Here is a 22,309-nt window from a genome sequence, read left to right on the forward strand (position 1 = left end):
GTGCCAAAGAGACGTACAGTAGAAGTGGCAGATGAGTAAACAGATATCTAGTTTCAGGATTGCACAAACGCCATCACCATCTATTAATTTGGATAGATGTTTTTACCACTGGTATTTACTTTTTTCTCTTTCTATCTTTGGAATTCAAATTAAAACTATCAAGCATACAACACTGTTGCTTGTATTAAATAAAGCCTTAAGTGCCTTTTCCTACAAATACTGTGAAACTCTTTATCCAAAACACAACCAGGAAGATGAACTTTGAAATAAAAGTATAAACATTCTAAATTACCAAAATTCTGTCTGTTCTAAAACATCCAAAGCAGAGTCAGGAAAAGTCACACTAAGCATCACAATGTTAAGCAGGTAAAGATTCTTCATCTTATTTATTTTTAACCTCCTAAAGACCACTTTAATACAGTATAAAGAATTTATTTACATGGGCTTTTCTTAGTTAAAATAATTTTGCATTTGTTTTAAAGCCAAATGTTTTGTTAAAAGTGAAATGCTGTCTTCAGTTTCTTGGTGCTGTGTTCGCCATGCCAGTTTAGCTCCTTGAAGGCAGTGTTTGCCAGTAGGCGAACCAATCTTCTCGACAGCTCTTTCCTTGTAAAAGTTCCCCTTTATGGCTTCACTACTTCACTTCAGTAACTTTATTACAGTATAGCTGAGAGATTTCTATTTCATATTGACCTAAGATTGCTTCAGTTGTCTCATTTCACCTTTTGTCTGCCCTGTGTTGGAAAAGTGACCTTCTTTGAGACTTTGCAGTCGAAACCACAAAAAGCTTCACAATGTCTCTGACAGCGATTGCAGACAAGCAGCCTATTTTTGCTCACTCTGGTATTTTCAATTAGGGTTTAGTTTGAATTTAGTTAGAATTTTATATTATGGAACACTGTTACTGAAGTAATAAATAGCCTTGATGGCGTTTAAATAAAATTAGCTATTGAAGGTCAGATGTGGAATCAATTCATGAAATCACCTTACAGGTCCTTCTACGTGATGAATTTCTGACATAAGGATAAAAAGCTTAAATTTTCTTTTACTATCAGAAACTTGCTCCTTGTTGGTCATTAATAGATGTGAAAATATGATAATGTCAGGAAGTATTGACCTGAAGTGGAAGCTAGACATTTTTCTTTCATTTCCAACAATCCGTCTATTATAGACTCACTAAAAGTCAGAAACTTAAGCAGTAACTTCAAAATATAACTATAAGGTAACTACCGTTTTCCTTAATACATAGGCAAGTTTGTGATTCTCATGGTATCATAGAATTACAAAAATTCTTAAAAATTAGTAGCAATCAAGTTGTTTATATTTAAATCAGTCTAGCAAATGTCATTAGATAGAGAAGGATTATGATCCATTTTGAGTGGCTCTTTTTCTTGTAAAAAACAGAGTTTCCCAATATTGTGAATTAGGACATTTTTATAATGTCACTGTGTTCTCTTAATCAGATTATTACAGTTATAAAGTCTAATGGTTGGAATTAATCACAGTTGTAACCTGGTCCAGTGAACAGGATAATTTGTGAATGTCCAGCGGGCCTGCTGGTGTGAAAATCACATGACTCTCTCTCTGCAGCTTTAAAACTGTTGGTGCAACTGAACCTTTGGGTTATAAAGATGTTAGCGAGTAACTTTTGGTCAATGAACCCTCATAGTAGGGTTACAATCTTCTTCTCTTCTTTCTCGAAGTGTGTAATCTCTCAAAAAGTGAAGTAACTATGCACACAGAGGGTTATAAAATTACAGCTTTTACTATGTTTGTGCTGCAAGGTTAAATATGTTTTACCCAGTGCTTGCATTAAATCCCTGTGTTCTTTTAGCTAACAAGCCATTGCAGTATTCCTAAATATTATGCACTGCAGTAAGACTTTGAAGGCTGTCTCCAGGAGTTGAATTTACGTTCCACTGCACTGTGCCGGGTCCATTCTTTCAGTATGTGTGTAGATTTTGCTGTACTTAGGGCAGTAATGGAAGATGTTGCCTTTGGGGCCTTTTGGCCTGAAGAGTCATAGTTTAATGAGCTAAGCTGAGAAAAAGAAATGACAGCTCAACCTCACAATTTACTGAATTAGTGGGCAAAATGAGAAACACAGCTTGTGGAAAGCCAATGGAGTTTATTGCAGATTTGTTTTTAAAAAAAAAATTGATGTGACATAAAATGGAGCCTTGGCGAAAATTTTACTCTGAATTTATTCAGGGACCCTTCTTAGAAAAATAGTAATTTTACTGTCAAGTTTATTGGTAACACCATTACACTACTCTATTTGAAATGTATTATGTTTAGTTTTTTGTATTTTTTGAAAGTGTTCTAGAAACAAATAAAATTAGTTTTTTTTGTAAATATTCAAGTTTTTAAATTTATATTGAAAAATATGAAATACAAAAATATCAAAACAAATGTTTATTTTATTATTATCATTTAAAATCTTTTCTGAGTTTTATTCAGTTCAACACCATCAAAATACAAGCTATTGGTTAATGTGTTCAGCGAACCAATTATGGAGTTTTTACATTTGATGCATTTAATGTTCCAGTATTTGACTTGGTGATATAAGATCACTGGGAACAGTTGGCTAGTGTCTTTTTAAATGGTTGGAGCAGTTTTATGTGCAGATTATATAAAAAATACATTACCTTTTTCAATGCTTTTGTCTTCTTTAATGAAAGTAAAGAGCAGTAAAATATCAGCTTGTTTTATTGAATGTCTTATTACTATAAATGAAACACATCCCATAAGATTTGACAGGGTATTTTCAGAGGGAAAATTATGTGACAGGCAGCCTTGAGAAATGGCACTGCAAAGATTTTAGAGGTCTTATGTCCTTACATTCAAAACCACATACACATTGTAAGAAAAAACAACAACAAAAAAAAAACATTTCTGTTAGTCACCTCTCAATTAAAACAGAAAACATTTAATATCAATGATGCAGTAGCAGGAATTATTTAGAATTGTCAAATACAAAATTCTGTTCCTGGAATCATAAGCAGATAAAGAATGCTATTTATGAAGATTTAAGCAGTTGCTATAAGACGTTTTATTCAAAACCCAGAGCCTCTTTAAGATACAGAAGGGACAGTATAATATATTTTACAGGCACAGTTCCATTTTATTGCACAATCAAGTAACTATGTTAACTTAAGTTGTTGTAAAAATGCTATATTTATCAAATATGACTTAAAAGAAATTTGACTTTGTAATTTAACATCTTGAAATTGGGCATTTGTCTCTTTAAAAACTCCTTCTCTTTCTGAAACTTTGCCTTTAGGAAGTTATCACAACAGTGGTCCTCATGTAAAATCTTTTTCACCAGAGTTACTGAGAAGTAGCTCATACAATGCAGTCAGGTGATGCACAGTTCCACCAGGTGCTTGCTAATTGCCACTGTCTAATCTATAGGAGCTGTGAGTGGCGAAGTCGCGGAGAAGGGGTGGTTTGTGAAGCGGAAGTACGAAAGCTTGGAAGCTGCAGCTCAGAGGAGGAGCTGCATCTTGAAAGTGGTGCTGGGTGCACCCAGGCGTTTTGCACAGCTGAGTGGTTACCACAGGAGATTAAAGTATTTCTCAAACATGCATGAAAAAATTGAGGCAACCCTCCAGGTATGTTTTTGGATGACAGAATAACATTGTGACATGAAGTAAAGCTCAAAAAAGTTGATATTACATAATAGTGCCCCTTTAGTATTCTCCAACAGTATCAGAATACTGATACTGTTGAATCAGTATTCTGATTCAACAACTTCATTCAAACAAATAACATTTGAACTAAAATATAATCCATCAATACAGGTTTTTGCCTGTCCATTGTTGCAGAGTCACAGGGGAACTTGTGCCTATCTCTTGCTAGGAACAACCTGAACAGGACAACAATGCATCACAGAACAACAGTATGCAGTCAAAAACAAAATTGCAGTTGGTAATTTTTTTTCCTTTTTTTTTTATAATGACAATTTTCTAAAAATGACTCCCTTGTTGAAGACTGAAATAGCAAAGAGCTTTAAACTGAAACAGACTTGGTACCAATGTTACAATAACTGTTCAAATGGGAGCCTGGCAGGTTTCTGTGTTATTCACCTTGTGCAGCCCAAAGCTTTTTGACCACACATAAAGTGTGTCTGACAATACATTAACAACAGTAAAGCTGTTGTTCACAGGGTAGCAGAAAATACAGAATAGAGGAAAAAAGTTGTGTCAAATCACTAAAAATAATTAAATAAGATGATTTTTGAGAAAATACTGTTTTTGGAGATTGTTCATACGCATATAAACAATTTATCACAGAGGTATGACAAAAACAAAATAGTTGCTGTCATTTCTGGTGAGAAATTACTTAAATCTATTTTCTTTTTTTTTCTCCTCACAAGTAGGAAATTGACAAAAACCTCTTATTTGGCTGACCTGAACGCTGTAGATCTAAGCTTAGAGCTGTACTATGAAAATAAAATGAAATGAATTGTGTGAATACAAGCACAGGCCTATCACACTTAGAACATAAAAAAAATTGCTAAACCCATAAGATGACCACTTTAATTAAATAAAGCTATATAAATAAATAATAATTCTGTTATACAAGGCCTCCATGTACCTGAAGAAATATGACTGGAATAAATCTACAACCTGCAGAACCCATACTCTTATGAGTTTGGTGCAATGATTTGTTAAGCTCTTTGCATCCACATGTTTCCTCCTGAACTATTTATTGACTTATTCAAGTGAGTCAGTAAATATAAACCCTTACTAAAAGAAAAGATTTCTAGTATATCTTTCTCTGGTTTAATAGTGAACATTAATAGTGAACTTATGGGGGAACTCTCAGTAATTTGAACTTCACATAACTCCTGCTACATCAATATGGTTGCTGTTGGTCAATTGAATTGATAAAAGCAAGGTATAAAATGTGTTTGAAGTTAAATTACTCTTTTGATAAAACTTTAGGAATCATTTTAAGTAAGAATTATATATCATGATTATAAGTAATGAGGCTGTGACTTCAGTAATAAATCTTCAGACTATACAGTGTATAAATTGAATTGTCTTAGCTTAGGAATATGTAAATTTGTGTAGGGAGGAAAAAGTGAGTTTGCTTCTCATGGAGCTAGTTTACTTTAAGAACATATGCTTTGTCCAAATTGTGATCCAAGCTAGATTTATTTTAGATGCTTTAAATTGCAACTTTTGATGTGATATTAAACTTTAAACAGGACTGGTGAGTCTGGAAGGGGTTTAATTCTACCATATACATTCAGTCCTATAACAAGTGGAAGAATCTGTTGACTTTGTGATTATGTTTCTAACATAATCATCTTATGCATTTGTTTGCTTTAACGGGTGCAGCCAGCAGTGACAAGGTCCATTGTGCAAGTCACTACAGCAGGCTGTCCAACAGAGTAAATGGAAATCTCGCTGAGGAAAATGACAGAGGTGTTTTGTTTTTTTTTTTACATCTATACATCAGACTATTAAAAAAATGAAGGTCTTCATCTTTTATTAATACAAATGTCTGCAAACAGGCGTGGGCAATAATTTAGACTAGATTTAATAGATTTAAATTATATATATATATATATATATATATATATTATATACATATAATATATCTGATTATATGTAATCAGATATATTACATATATCTGATTTATATAATATCAGATATATAATAGTTCAAGACCTTAGAATATCTTACCTTGACATCCAGGTTGATCTTGTCATTAAATCCTCTAGAAATATATACATAAAATAAAGTATTTGACTCTAGATTGTTTGATAAATTAATAATGCTTTTTCAAATTTGAATAATCATTAACTATTAATTAACAGGAATGTTCAATCCATTGGTCACCATTTTAAAATGATGATTATCACTGAAAATCACTCTAGAAGATTTTTTTAAAGTCTTTTAGAACAGCTGATTGAAATGACTAACTATAGCTAGTGTGACTCTGTTGCTATAGATTTCAAATCCACCTTCTGCGTTTGTCATTGTGATTGCAAACAAAAGCTCTCATCACTGAAAGACGTTTGCTCAACTTGGTGCCTAGAATCCCTAAAAGCATTCTTCTACGGTCATTTTCCACCTTTGATGATAATATCATCTGCTTGGATCAGTGGACTCTGAAGAATTTAGAGAAGAGCAGTAATTTGCTGCCATGGGTGGCCAATCTGTAAAATGTGTGGACAGTAGACCTGGAAAAGACAGTAACAGAGGAAGATGTGTCTTTTCTAAATGAGGGGTTAAATGGCACCCTGCTATCCAAAGAAGAGAATTACTGCCACACGGAGACCTAAATTGAGTTTAAATTGTCTTAACTTGATATGTAAGATGAATGACTGTCCGTAGCTGTGCCGATTACCATTTCACATTGCATTAGTGTTTCGTCCCATCCCTACTCTGACTATCTCTAGTGAATGTGAATGTAAGCATGAGAGTGTTTTTATTTATAAACATAATTGCTGGCTGTCAGCTATATTTGTGTGCTTGTCAAGTAAAAAGCTCTGTCTATGCAGAATAAAAGTAAACATCTCCATAATTAAGTTTATATCCAGTGATAAAAATCCTTGAATTGTAATGATCAGTAACGATGAATACTTTTTAGCACCGGCTATTGTTGGTGTGAAGCATTGAGATTGTGTTGCTTAATTATGACATCCTACATGGTTTAGTGCACCAGTCTGCTTCAGCTTTGCAAAAACACTTTCAGTGTGTAATCACGCTCAAGTCTGACTTTAAAGAGCTCATTACAGTGAGTTTTCTAAAGAGCAGCTTATTAAACACAGTTACCTAATAAGCATCTTTGGTGGTGCAAATTGGTAAAAATGGTAATGAGTCTGATTAGGCTGCGTTTCAATTACGACAGCTTTTACTTCCCCCACCACGATCCTCAACCCACCCACTCTACTCTCCTCCCGCCCCCTCCGGAGCAACAGAACGAAAGGAAGGTCCAGCTCTTTATGCTTGGGAACCTCCTGGAAGGCATTTCGTTTCCATTCTGCTTCTCTCTTCCTCACCCGATTGCTCGTACACACAAACTGTGCACAAATGCACAGAAAGGGGAAAAAGAAAACCACTCTGCCACCTCTGTGCTTCCTTTCAGCAGCACTGTAATGAATAGAGAATTGTGCAAGCGGTGGGCCAATTTACGCACTAGGAAATTGGATGGACAGAGTGGAGGCCCCAGCCTTGTTTGCTTAAAAACGGCCTATAGGGCTTACCAAATTAATAGTTACCAAAAAGGTCAGCGTCCCTGTTTCATCGACAACGATCACTCAACCAGAAATTAAACAGCACGGCACCAAATGACACCATTGCATTACCACTTGCTAGATGCCTTCCATCAATGCTTTCTTTTCTTTTTGTTGAAGAGCAAGACATTTATGTGCAGTAATTAATACATAACTCTTTGGTCATAGAGATGAGTATAATGATGAGATGTTAAAGTGTACAATCATTATTTTCAAATCTCCTAAAATTTTCTGTCATTCTCCTCCTACAGTTTAGTCTTTTTATTGAGATGCCAGGAAGAGTGGTGGAGAGTTCTGAATTTTCTCTAATCCATTTCTTACAAAAAAAAGCAAGTTCATCACCTTATGCATATTTCCAGTTGCAAATTACCCCACTGGGAAATATTTTTAAATTATAGTTTAAAAAATGTGTGGGGAGACGTTCAAAATATTAGGAAACATTTAGTATGTGACAATGATGGCAAATGTTGACATGACAATATCCCTTCCAATAAATAAGTAAATAATTTAAGCAAGAGTTTAAATATCATATTGCTCTAGGTTATTTGTAAATGTGGATCTCAGTTAGTCGGTTATTTACACACTGGAATAAATTAAAAAATGTGTTCCTTACAAACCAAATATAGTTTATCAGGAAAGTTCTATTTGCATCAGGCTACAATTACTCTTCTGTCAGTAAAACAACTTTTTTCCATGTCAGCACATCCTCATATTGAATTTATCAGTATTCCTGCCCTCTAGACATGTTCTGCAGCGCTATACAGCAAGCAACACCAACTATTTTGGCATCTACAAAACATAGCCAATGTAGTTGGTGATGCTTGTTTATAGCATCACCAACTATAACTATACTTATAGAGTATATTGCTTACAATTTATATTTAGCTAGAGTTTTTCTAAGTGGGTATTTGCTAAGTCCCATGACTAAATTTGTAATAGATTATGCAAGCCTTCTACAAACAGCCTGTGTGTTGACTGGATGGTCAACTACCAGAGCAGATAGTCCTACTAATTAACTAGTTTATATCAGTTTGGTAGATTATAGTGCTCCTTTATAAAAAGAAGAGTGGAAAAGAGGCGAAATATTCCATGCAATAGCCAGGTTTACATATTTTTTATTCTTTACACTTCTTTAAGCATATATAAAATAAAAATAGTGAATAACTCATATAAATAGGTGTCAGAACTGCAATAATCAATGTGTCAATATTTTAGAAGAAGCAGGAATAATTGTTTGTTTTTCTTATAATTAAAATCAAGTCTTTTAATACATTTCAGTTAAAAGTTTTTGTACATATACTGAGATTCCCTGAAGCTGTGTTCATGCTTACTCAGTGTTATCATAGAGTGAGAATCTCATACCAGCTCATACCAATAATGAGAAGTCACTATGCCTTTCAGAAATGTGTGGTTCTTAATTAGATTTCACATAAATTAGAAGACAGTTTATTTGACTTTGGCACCTATAAAACATGACCAAAATTGGAAAAAAAAAACTTTTGCAAAATAGGCTTCTCAGAATTTAAATACACCCAAGAATTGACTAATTCAAAAGGAAAACAAAGATGCTTTTTTTGGTGGATCAGTGGAACTTGAGCTCGTGTCCTAAGGCATGGAGAACATTCCTCTAGTTGAACGGTCTCTAATTATGCTATTTGAGAACAACAAAGGAAACTGTAGATGCTTTTCCCTCCTTTTGAGGTGCAGGTAGAATAAAGGGCAACATTTTACTCTAGTATCCAAAGCGCCAGATTGTTGTGTGTGTCGGTATACTTTTCAACATATGAAGTATTTCTGTGTAATTTTTTGTGGGAGAATTCTTTTAGAGTTTATATCATCTGGTTTGATGGAAAATATATATAAGGTAATATACAGTTTGTGCTTTTCATGCAGCAAATCTTATTTGAAAATATTTTTTCCTCAATGTGTAATACTGCATAGAAATAAAATGTGTGCACTACGAGTGTGTGCAGTATTTATATTTTGCATTAAGTTGGTTACCTTGATTAGTATCTTTTTTAAGCTAACAAAAAGTGAAAGTCTGTTTTCAGCTGCAAGCTCTATTTTGACTGTCTTCGATTTTCTCCGTTTTATATAAAACACCTGATGTTCAGTGAGCTCAAGTACACTTTGTGAGTAGCTCCTCTTTGATTTGTCCAAAGTGGCAAATTGTTCAGAGAGGATTTGCAGTAATAGAAGAATCTCTCTCGGTGTTAGCTGTGTGCAATTTTGCTATTGACAAAATGGGCCTTGAGTGTTAAGGAACTCAACTGAATGATTTTTACAAAATCCATTATCCCACTACTCTCGCTGCAGTGTCACCACCGCTTTAGATTCTTGGCAGACAATCCAGCACTCATCGCTGTTTCCTTAATTCTGCATTAATTGGAAGATTTTTTTTTGTTCTTTTCTTTATTTCATAGGAAAAAAAATAATATTAAATTAATCAAATTTAACTTAGAAATAGTTCAGTTTAACATAAATATTTCTGAAACATACTAATTAAAAGGAGAAGTAGAGTTTCACCAATCAATCAGCCAGACACTTAACTCTACTTGTTCTATTCGAGATTGGCTCTAACAATAAAAAACCTTTTTTTTGGTTGTTTAGATCAGTTTTGGCTGAAAAATCTTAACAAGGGATTTGGTATATACTTCAATGCAATAAGCATTATTTTATGCATTCATTTTTTTTTCTTTCTTTTGTGTGTTATGTTCTTTGGAATAAAAAAAAAAAAGAATCCATCAAAATTGGTATCAGCCGATTATCCCTCCAAGAAAACCAGAAATCAATATCTGCCAGGAAATCCTAATTGGACCCCTGCTGACCCCTCTAAGGGACTAGGGTTTACAGAAAATGGATGGATGGATGGATGGATGGATGGATGGATGGATGGATGGATGGATGGATGGATGGATGGATGGATGGATGGATAAAATCCTAATTGGTGCATCTCTAACTGTTAGTTTATGTATAAGGAAAAATCATAAATTTGTTACAAATGCATTTATAATATTAATTATTTTGTTTTACAGATTATGATATTTTCTTAATAATTCCATTCAGTTGCAATCCATTAGGATTTTTTTTTCTTTTTTTTTTTTTTTTTTTTTGTATTTTGATCACCTTATTTTTCCTCACAAGCTTATTGCCTGAGGCTTATTTCCCTTCAGTCATTAGCTTGGATGGTTGACAACCATGTGAGCCACAGCACAGATCTCTTTGACTAAAACCTTGTAAATTAACACAATTAGTGCAGCATCATCCTGCTAATTAGCTGCTGGTGTCTAGTGTGGCTGGTTGGCAAATGGCTGGGAGGGAATCAGAAGGGAATTCACAGACAAACCATGCGTTTGTAATCTGCCTCTGGACACTAGCTGTTTTTTAGTTTGAATCCTCTGATATCTGCTTAACCCGCTGAAGTATAAATTATAGCGTCATGGTGTCAATAGAATAAAGAGAGGGGACATGTTTGGATCATTCTCTCTCATGTGTCTGCGTATCTCACTCAGTTTAATGCTGATGAAAGATGCACAAGACTCTGCTCACTATTTCAAATTGTTCTGAGAATTAATCTCCCGCAAACTATGTTCTGAGAGAATCTTTCCCCATCATCCCAGAATAAAGAAGCACAGCCAGAAGGATTTTTTTTATTATTATTTGCAAATCGACTTAAGGATTTAACTTCATTATTTCTCTCATTCAATCCCTTTTAGGCCTCATAGAGAGGCTGAGCGAAGCTGCGGAGAAAAAGACAAGTGAAGCTTGTTTTTTTTTTTTTCCCTCTTCACTCTGTCGGGTGGGAAGCAGTAGGCAGACTCGATGTGGATGTAATTCATGCTGGGCTGAGGGCTTTGTGTGATGAAAGCAACAGAGCGCTGCCAAGGAAGATTGCTTTGCTGCTCTCCTCCAAGCAGATTTGAAACTGTCTCAGAATGCCTCAGATGAGAGTTGGATTATAGACTGACCTGCAATGTCTGTGTCATTCTGCTCTGCATTGGATAGATTATTCCATGGTAACCAGGTGTTGGCTCCAATATCCTCATGCTGACCATCCAGTTAATTTTGTATGTTTGTCTGTAGATTTAAAATTAATGCACTCCAGCAGCTCTTAGTGTTTAAATCTCCACACCTTGGGAAAAACAAAATATATTTCTTTTTTTTTTTTAATTGTCTTATTGTTAAATAGGCTTGGGAGTAGAACCACGTTCTACCCTCCTAAATATGTTGCTGCATATTGTGGGTCAAGTTGTGTAAAGAAGGCTACAATTTTCCCTAAAACAACTAGTTTGGCTGTTTGCAATAATTGTTCATCTCAAAAAGCAAAAACTATGGCTGGCAAGTTAAAGGCAACTACAAACTATAAGAACGATTCTACTGCACAAAGGCTACTAATTATCAACCTACAGTTTTTTTTTTTTTCCATTTAAATATTGAAACAGTTTAATAAAACTGTTTATTAAGTACAATATAAAACAAATGAGACCAACGTTATCAATACACATTTCAATTTTTAATTATACTCATACAACTAAGCAGCATGTTTTGGCTAGGGTATAAAATACACATTTCTCAAAAGATAATAAAACAATGTCAAATGAGTATTGTTTTCTATATTATTAATTAGCCATTTAATTTGAAAATGGCACATTGAGAATTATTCATACTCTTCATAATCAATTGAAAAACCGCTTCTTGCATTACAAATCAACTATTTCTTTCTTTCTTTCTTTCTTTCTTTCTTTCTTTCTTTCTTTCTTTCTTTCTTTCTTTCTTTCTTTCTTTCTTTCTTTCTTTCTTTCTTTCTTTCTTTCTTTCTTTCTTTCTTTCTTTCTTTCTTTCTTTCTTTATTTCTTTATTTCTTTATTTATTTATTTATTTATTTATTTATTTATTTATTTATTTATTTATTTATTTATTTATTTACCAAATTCAAGATTACTCCTTCTGGGAGTATTAATACTCTGCCTTAACTGTATAGTAAAATACTCAACAATCATTAAAAATACACTGTTTCTAAATTTAATTTATCCATATACTTATTAATCAGAGACTGCAGTGTTTTTCATGTTTTACTGACTACTATTTACACACCAAAAAGCAATTTCAATTCCATCTTTGAACAACACAATAATTAGAAAGATTCAGATATCAGCATTTGGCATAGTTCAACAGACACTGGAATGGAAAGGCCATCATACAGTTAGATATCCTGATTTTAGAAAAAAGAAAATTAACAGCAGTCTATATTTTTTTCCAGAACTGTATTAGGTAAATTCATCAAAATCAAAGGAACAATTATTAAATATAGATACATGCATCAGTTGGTATAAGTGTTGTTTTTTTCTATTTCACGTTAATTTGATGATCTATAGATTTCCATTTTATCGTTCTGCTTAAATATCAAAATATCATAAATTGTGGTATTTCTGCTGAAGGTTATCATACTGTGAGAATCTCATACCCACTCATGCCCTTTGTAAAAAAAAAAATAATGCTTACTTTGACATATTTCTTCCTTATGCATACTGTCTAGGTCTAAAGATGCAGTGGACCCCGGAGCACACACAATGGGCAGAACAACACTTTGACATCTCATCCACTACCCGCTCCCCAGCACACAAAGTGGAGGCCTATCGGGGGCACTTGCAGCGAACATACCAGTATGCGTGGGCAAACGATGACATCTCTGCACTGACTGCCTCCAATCTGCTCAAGAAATATGCAGAGAAGTACTCTGGGATCCTAGAAGGCCCAAATGAAAGAGCCCTGCTGTGTGCCTACTCCGATAGCTCCAGTGGACGAAAGTCGGAGAATGAGTCCTGGCAGGAGGGGATTTACCCAATGAACTGTGCTCCAGATGTTATATCTGTGAGCAAAGCTGGAATGACAGCTGCCCTCCCCCCTACAGACGTGTCTGCAAGCATAGGAAGCTCCCCAGGGGTGGCAAGCAGCTTGTCTGAGCCTAGCTACTCAAGTAGTAACTGTGGGAGTCATCCAGCCACCACTCTTCACTCGGGCCTCCCCTCTCAGGAATATACTGCCAGTTACAATGGCTCTTACCTGCATTCCAGCTATAGCAGCCAGAGCACTCCCGCCCTCCCTTCCCCTCACCCCTCTCCCCTCCAGAGTGCTGGGCTTCTACAACCCCCACCACCTCCACCTGCTTTAGTGCCAAGCTACAATGCTGGGTCTCCCAACCTTCCCAACTACAGTTATCCTCCAACAGGATATGCTTCACAGACTGCCGTGGGTCCTGGTTATAGCCCTGGGGGAGCACCACCACCACCTTCTGCTTATCTACCGTCTGGCATTGCAGCTCCCACTCCAATACCTCCCTCCACTTTGCCTGGATACGCCTACCAGTCTCATAATCACACACCAATCACACCTACACCTTTGAATGGCAGCTCGTCCAACTCATTAAAACGAAAAGCTTTCTACATGAGCGGACATGGAGATGTGGACTCTGGCTATGGTAATTTCAACTACAACCAACAGCGCTCCTCACAGAGCCCTATGTACAGAGTAGCAGACAGCAGTGTCTCAGACTCAAACAGGGGCACTGGCTTTGAAAGAAACACAGACCCATCATCTTTAGCTTTTAAGCCAACCAAACAGCAACTGGCCTCTGATCAACAAAGAAAATTTAATGTGCACTCTGGCAGAGCGCTAACTCCTCCATCTTACGGATCAACCAAAAACTCTACAGGAGATCTAAGAACTGGCGAGCCCTACAGCAAGTTTGGGTCTCCAATCATGAGCGAGCAAACTGATGAGCACAGACAGCACCTCTCCCACTCCCTTTCAGGGCCTGATTTAGGAACGGCTACCTCGTCCATCCATGCTGCAGAGGAACAATTAAAGAACAGTGATTCCAACCTGGTGGAAATGGTCAACACGGAAATCCTTCAACAAGGCTCTCCAGTAGACTGGACTGACATTGCAGGTCTGGATATGGCCAAATCAACTATTAAAGAGGAGATACTGTGGCCTATTTTGAGACCTGACATGTTTAGCGGACTTTCCACATTACCTCGAAGTCTGCTATTGTTTGGACCTCAGGGAACTGGTAAATCGCTACTGGCGCGCTGCATGGCCAGCCAGCTGGGGGCCGCTTTTTTGCGGCTGAGTGGTTCAGCACTGGTGACCAAGTGGCTTGGAGAAGGAGGCAAGATTATCCAAGCTTCTTTCCTTGTAGCACGCTGTCGCCAACCAGCAGTAGTCCTAATCAGCGATGTGGATATGCTGTTGTCTGGCCAGCTTACTGAGGAGAGCCCTGTAAATCACCTCAAGGCTGAGCTCCTCATCCAGCTCGATGGTATTCTGACCTCTGCGGAGGACCATGTTCTCGTGGTCTGCTCCACCAGTAAGCCAGAAGAAATACCCGAGACCTTACGGAGGTACTTTACTAAGCGTTTGCTCATCCCATTGCCTGATGGAACCGCACGCCATCAGATAATCAGCCAACTTCTCTCGCAGCACAACTATTGTCTCAGTGACAAAGAAATTTCATTATTGGTTCAGAGGACAGAGGGTTTTTCTGGACTGGATGTAGTCCAGCTGTGTCAAGAGGCTGTTGTTGGCTCTCTCCATGGCATTCCTGGGGCTGACCTTCCCAACATCCACCCTAGTCAGATGAGACCAGTCACGTACCAAGACTTTGAAAATGTATTTTGCAAATTCCAGCCTAGCATATCACAAAAAGAGCTTGACGTGTACACTGAGTGGAATAAAATGTTTGGCTGTAGTCAATGAATGGAACCAATCACACAGTTTCCTTGAAATATGCTGGGTAAAAGCAGTGTTTGGTTCTTTTTAAACAATAAGAAAACAGTGGTGATATCAGCATTTTATCTAGAGTTATGGAAGCAATCTGGACATCACACAGTGTTATGTGCTTATTATAAAGTAAATTTGAAAGGATGCCCCACTTTTTTGTATATAAATATACAAATATATATAGATATAATGCTGATTTTGAGATTTTGTTGCTATCAAGTGCCTGAGATGGTGCTGTTTAAGTTTCTTTTTGCCTCACAATCTTCATTGGTGGTGTGCTTATATAAAAGAGCTTTACAATGTTAAACAAACCTTTGTTTTTTACTGCAAAAGTGTTGTTCAGCTTTGTCTGTTTTGTGCTCTCCGTGAACTGTTGTGGTTAATTTCAGCTGAGTTAAATTGATAGGCGGAATTTTCCCTGAGCGTCGTTACCTTGCACAGGTTTTATATGTGCATGTAATTTATTTAATCTTATCAAAATGGACATGCACATATCTTTAAAATTTTATTTGCATTAAATACTTAAATTTGGTTGCAGTAGGTTTGAGGATAAATTGTTAAATGTGATTTCAGTTTAAATGAATGCCCTCTAGAACTTTTAGCATTTGTGATAAAGATGTGTTAAAAGCTTTAAAATTAATATATTTTTTTATTGCAGGAGGTTGAAATGACAATGAAATATTTTTGCAGATGCCACCCTATATTTTGAGCACATTTATTTAATGAAAAGAAATAATAGTGTTAAAACATCACTGCTATTGATGCCTAAACCTATATCTTATATTACTTTTTTAACCAAATTTGCCAACAGGAGAGCACTATGATTCCTCCTGTTTTATTGCTTGCATTGTCCTGGGCCGCTCTTCTCTGTAGTTCTGTGAAAATCTGGCAGAGTCAATCAAATGTTCATTTAAGGTATTTAGTACTTAACTATGTTACCCTTAACATGGATCCAAAGCATTGCAGGCTTTCCACCATATGCCACATTTGGCTTGTGGTGCTTCCCCACATATTCATCCTTTTTGAAGAAAATTGTTGTTAGGGATCCAACTCACTATAAGGGTTGGGACTTTATTAAAAACAACAATTTCTTAAAAGTGACTGACAAAATAAATTTACTCAAATTAACAGTTGGACTTTTCTACATTGTGCAGTGTTTGATTATGCAGTTACATAACAAGATGTATTTATTTTAAGGCTTTTTGCACATCTTTAAGTTTGGAGGTTGTTAGTTGTGACATTCCTAAAAATATTTCTACAGCTATTTACTAAGAGTAATTCACACAGAAAAATTGCACCATATTTTCTGTTTTCTAATTGAAAACTCAGGAATGTGTTAGTAATATGTACTTCTCAAGCTTGTATTAAAACACTACATGAGATAAACATTTGCCTCACATTTAAAATTGCGTCATTAAAATGCAAAAGGTCTTTTGATAACTCAAGAATCTCAAGACGAGGAGGTTCCTGCAGTGAATGTATGAGGGGATAATTGTGGTTTATTTGCAAACCTTAAAAGTAAATTTTTTTAGAATTCTCAGCTTTTATTTATTTTTTTAAATAGAATTTGTTTTTGCAATTACGGGTTTGCCTTTGGAAATAACAGCCCCTTTGTGTGGGTGAAATTGCAGCCTTGAGCTAATACATTTTACATTTTTGAATTATTTTTTTCTTACTTCTTGCCAGCTGCAAAGTCAGAAACCCTCATTTACAACAGATACAATGATCCCGTTATTTAAGTCCCAGCTTTGAGATTAAAGTGTTCAGCTTGTGCCGAGAGAAATTTAAAAGTGCAGACAAACATCTCGAGGTTGCGCGAGACAGCTGATCCAAGCTATGTTTTCCCCCTCCTGTTCCCGTTTTATCATTCATGAAAACGCAAGGATTATGTACAGTGTAAGTTGCTTAGTACCTTGTTATGTTTATCTCTGAAAGACAAATTCGCAGTGACATCAAAATGTCACAACTTGCCCATCTTGTTTCATGATGATGCCCAGCTAAAAACTAAAAGTATTTTTGGTGTAAAATCTATATGCTTTACATTTTGATAGATTGTTTTTTTTTTTTTTAAATGACACACTATGCCTTTGCCTTAGGACAATTTGGTTTTATCATCCTATTTTCAGTGCCTGGTGTTGTTGCTGCACATTTTTTTACCCCTGAACCTGCAAAGTCAGAAGGAGATGTTACAGAAACCCTAGTGATTCTGTGTTCATACTTTCTGTCTTAAAGTCTTTCAATAAGAAGTTTACACAAGTGATTTTACACCTTTCTTTATCTCAAATTCATTAATTTAGTCGCATTCTTTATATTCTAATCTCACATAGTTTTTGTACAAAATGCCACTTATTGTTTTTCTCCCCTATTTTAAACTGTTGCTGTCTTATTATACTGTTTTCTGCCAATAATAGATAAATTTCCATAGTACATTTCCAGCAAAATATGAGTCCGTGTGAAAGCTTAATTGGCAAGTAAAAGCATTGAATGTATTATAATGTGAGCAAAACACTAACACTGAAACATGCCAGAGGAGAAGAAGAGAGCACTGGTCAGGGTATTTATATAGAAACTGCAGAGGCACTGACAGACTTTTTTTTTTCTTCTAAGAAGGTGTCTTAATACAATATTTCTTGATGCTTTACCAAATTTAAATTTTCTATCAAATATTAAGCATTTTCTCATTGAAACATGGCTGGAACCAATATCTTCTCAAGCTCTGGACTTTCCACGACAAAAGCACAGTTTGAGAAAGTTATTCCTTAGTCCAGACTGATACTTGACTCTACTTTTACATTATGTTGAATGCTTTATCTGTATTCCCAGTTACAATATCTTTGTTGCATTATATTTAAAACTGCACAAGTTTTAGTCCTCTGTAATATTATAAGTCTGTATATGAAAAGACAAATGTGTGTGAATCGAGTGCCTACATTCATTTTTAAGGGTCTGGGTCATTTATTTGAGTCCTGATTACTGCTGAGTCACATTTTGTGAGCTAAGAATCACATTGCAAAATTTTCACAAATAAACTCTCTTGATTTATGTCATGAAGAGTCACATGTTAAAATTGTTTCAGAAATCATGTAGACACATAATCATCCTGAAACATTCAGATGGCAATGGTTCCAGTTAGATGATGAACGTTAGTTTATCACTTCTTGTTTTATTTTTAACCTGTAAAATCCTTTATTTTCTTCTGTTTGCCTCCTCATCAGCTTGCACCCTCATTTCCATTTCATCCCATTTTACACCACTAAAGATACTACTATATTCTGTACCCATGCACTGAAACCAAGGTGATGATTTATTTGTGATTGTATCTTTGTGTTTTCATGAACAATGAAGATAAATCATCATAACACTGAATACACCTGAATCCTGCATAGAATTAAAATTCAATTATGTTTAATATGAAGATGTTTTATGTTCTATTCACAATCATCACCATTTGAGCAGGCTGACTCTTATTAAACCTGATGGAATGCAACTTTAGATTAAACTACAACAACTCTTTGAAACCCCCTGTTGGTAAATATTACTTACTGAATTTATATGTTCACTTTTTCTTGCAGTAGCCCACACACATCCTATCTATATGATAACTCTACAATACTGTAGTATGAATGCAAATATTTCTAATTGGTTTTGTTTAAAATGACTTACCACTTGTAGCTTTAAAACAGCATTACCTAAATAAGATTTGTAGTGGTCACAAATTGACCCGTGATCATTATGAACAGTCTAGTAGTAAAAGGGTCATTTTATCCCAAGATTTGCAAGGGCTTGAAAATGTAAAGAAGAAAATGTAACTATATGGTGAGAACCTATATGACTTTTTTTTTTAATAATTTGTGAATCAGTGTTCTTGAATTCTCAGTGTTACCTTTGTGTATTCTCAAAAAATGCTACAATTTTTAGCAATGTCTATCAATAATGGAAACTTGTGACGGTTATTAAAAACATAACTCTCTATGTCAATCCACAGTTTACAGCTCTGTATTTAAGCACAAACTGAAACGCATGAATGGCACATAAGTCAGAAAATGTCCAAAAATACAAACTTCCCCTCTATAATAGGTGAGGTTATTATTTCATTTAAAATTGGGAATTAAAACCATGAGTTGGATGAACAAGCACACATCTTACTGGTTCAAGAGCTCAGTGGTGAATCAGAGATGTGTGGTAAAATATATCAATCACGGGTGATATCATAGATATTTAAAGATCTGGTCCCATCCAGTAAAAACAAGAAGTTTACATACACTGCATAAAAAGACACAACCTATTTTCACTGTCTGACATTAAATCACACTTAACTTTTCTTTGGGTATCTGGGTTTATCAAACTAATTGCTAATTTTATGTCAGAATAATGAGAGTGAGAAATACATTTTTTAAAGATATTTTCTTCTTAACTTTTTTTAAAATTTCTAAGTTTACATACAGTGGTGTGAAAAAGTGTTTGACCCCTTCCTGCTTTTTTTTTTTTTTTTTTTGCATGTTTGAAGTGTTTCATAACATCAAACCAAATTAAGTATCAGTCAAAAACAACACAAATAAACACAAAAGACAGTCTTTAAATGAAGTTCTTTATCATTATGGAAAATATTTCACACATGGCCATGTAGCTTTAGAAATTTTTTCTCCTTTATTAATACACATAATTCATCATTTAAAAAACTGCATTTTGTGTTTACTTGTGTTGTCTTTGACTAATATCTAAATTTGTTTGATGTTCTGAAACACGTGAGTGTGACAAGCATGCAAAAAATGGAAATTAGGAAGGGGAAAACTACTTTTTCACACCACCGTTAATTTATTTTGCATAGATTTGTTTATTCTGTATGACTTGGTTCTAACATCTTGGGTTTCCATTCACATGTTTCTCACAGCAGTTTGATGAAATTTTGGCCTATTCCTTTCAGACAGGACTGCTGTAACTGAGTCAGCTTAGTAGGTAATGAGCAGTGTCCACAAATTTTCTCTGGGTCTGAGGAAGTATCTCTTTGATCGACATTTCAAAATTTTGATTTTGTCGTTCTCAAATTGCTCCATAAGGAATTTGGCCTTGTGTTTAGGGTTAGAGTTGGTGATGTCATTGTCCATTTATAATATTCATACATAATATCCTTCACTCATGATGTCACCGATTTTTTTTAGGGTGCCACTACCCCCAGCTACAAAATACCAACACAGTACGATGCCCCCACTCATGTACTTCGCACCAGGAGTGGCAAATGGTTTATTTCCTCTCTGAATGGTCTTTCAGTCTAGAAAGATATTTTACTAATATTGTAAAGTTGCACAATTATCTTATAAACCACTTTATTTGAAAAATAAGCTGTCTTCCTTAATATTTTGGGATCTAATAAATTGAAATGTTTGGTGATCCTAAATTATCCTAAAGAGCAAAAGTTAAGTTTGATTAAATGCCAAACAGTGGTTAAAAAGGGTTGTGTGTCTCCCTCTACGCCGGCATCTGGTTTAATTTCCATTAATGTGCTTTGTGTTTTTCTTATACCTAATGTTGCATTTGCATGAAATTAAATATAATAGCAATCTGACAATAGTTCTGCGTTTTTGCAAGAAAAAAAAAAAAAAAACATTTCAAAATGTCTGATATATGTTTCACATGTTTTTTGATCTTTAAAACTTTAGAAAACTAGATACATTACATTATGGAGTGCGGTAAAATGAAAGGACCTGTGATCACAGATGACACTTGAGCAGGGCCTTTGACAAGCACAGCGAGTTTCCAAGCGATACACACTCGGTGACTTAAATCACTTTCTTTCAGTATTCCTGTAATTAGTTTAATGTTGAGAATTGCTTCTAATGTATTTCCCATCCTAGTTTTATAGCTGTGCATCCTTTAAAACCATTTCTACCTCATTGCTGCATATTGTACTTGTAGTACTTATGTTGTTTCATTTTGAATGTCATGCATTTGTGAATTAAAAATTCTAAAAAAATAAAAAATAAAAAAAAACGAAGAAAAGATTGCCCTTGAATCTGAGCAGTCTACCTCAAAAAGACTGTCTTTACACTGTCAAGTACGAGTCACAGAGGAAAAAAAAGAAGAAAAAACTGCACCTTTAAGACAAAGATGAACCTTACCTGCACATTCTGACATATACAGTTTATTTATGATAACACTTTCTCATTGAGGTGTTGTTGTCAGTATTTTCTGCGAGTTTTTTCAACGCAAACTCTGTTCCTAAAAAAATAAATAAATAAATAAAAGTGAGTTGCTTCAATTCTCTGTGGACTGTGTAGTGCCATGTTAATGTGTATGTACGTGCACTGGCAATTCTACATGCAAGTGAGAGGAGTCAAAGTTAACATGTGAACATTCTGAATTTTTACTTTTCATACATGTGTACAGAAAATGAACTTGCACATAGCTGTATATATATTGTACATTTGCTACTGATATACAGCATACATACAAAAAAGCACCATGTAACTGTTTATATGTGTGTATGTATTGCCATATTTACAGTACAGTCAACTTAATTGTATTTTAATTTCACGGTACATAAAGGTTACTGAAAAACTGAATAAAGTTGTTTTCGCTCTCTTTTTCTGTGCCTGATCTCCGGTTTGTTTTGTAACTTACGTCACCATTTAATTTCTGATGTTTTAATCTCTAACTCTTACTTGGTTTCCTTTCTGAGCAACCTAGTTTATATAAAGTCAAAGTTTATCATTATAAAAGCTGCTAAATATACTTTTTTTCAAACATGGAAAAATAAAACTTATGTATCCATGTAAAATGTACAAATCAGTAAGTTAAAAACTAGGTACTTTAAAAAGAAATTTGATTCCCATTCCTGAAATGGACTGATCATTTTCCACTTTAAGAGCAGCATCACTTCAAAATAGTCATTAAATAACCACTAGTGGATTGTTGAATGCAAATCAAATTATTTTTAATAAATCTATTTGCTGGAAAATTAAATTAAAGGAATGAAGACAGCTGGACTGGCAACCTGTCCAGGATGTACCTCACGTCTCACCCATTGACTACTGGAGACAGGCACCAGCACCCCCACTAGGGGACGGATGGATAAATGGATGGATGGATGGATGGATGGATGGATGGATGGATGGATGGATGGATGGATGGATGGATGGATGGATGGATGGATGGATGGATGCTTTACACTCATATGTAAAGCATAAGTGACATCATGTACAAAAAAGGGGGAAAACAGAGAAAGAATCCAGATTAACACCCTGTGAATCTGACCTAAACATTTGAAATGGCTTTGG

The 22,309-nt window shown here is 35.1% G+C and overlaps 1 protein-coding gene across 2 annotated transcripts in view; it reads left to right on the forward strand.

Annotated features, from left to right (window-relative positions):
* fign (fidgetin) overlaps positions 1-21,614 on the forward strand; it is a 40,154-nt gene extending 18,540 nt beyond the window's left edge. For both annotated transcript variants that reach the window (XM_044132405.1, XM_044132406.1), the window contains one exon: positions 12,790-21,614. In XM_044132405.1, coding sequence (XP_043988340.1) covers positions 12,790-15,011 — 2,222 coding nt within the window. In that variant the 3' untranslated portion in view covers positions 15,012-21,614. The remainder of the gene's footprint in view (positions 1-12,789) is intronic.
* The last annotated feature ends 695 nt before the right edge of the window (positions 21,615-22,309 follow it).

The sequence above is a fragment of the Gambusia affinis genome, linkage group LG11, assembly GCF_019740435.1.
Source record: "Gambusia affinis linkage group LG11, SWU_Gaff_1.0, whole genome shotgun sequence".
In the NCBI taxonomy this organism is placed as follows: Eukaryota; Metazoa; Chordata; class Actinopteri; order Cyprinodontiformes; family Poeciliidae; genus Gambusia; species Gambusia affinis.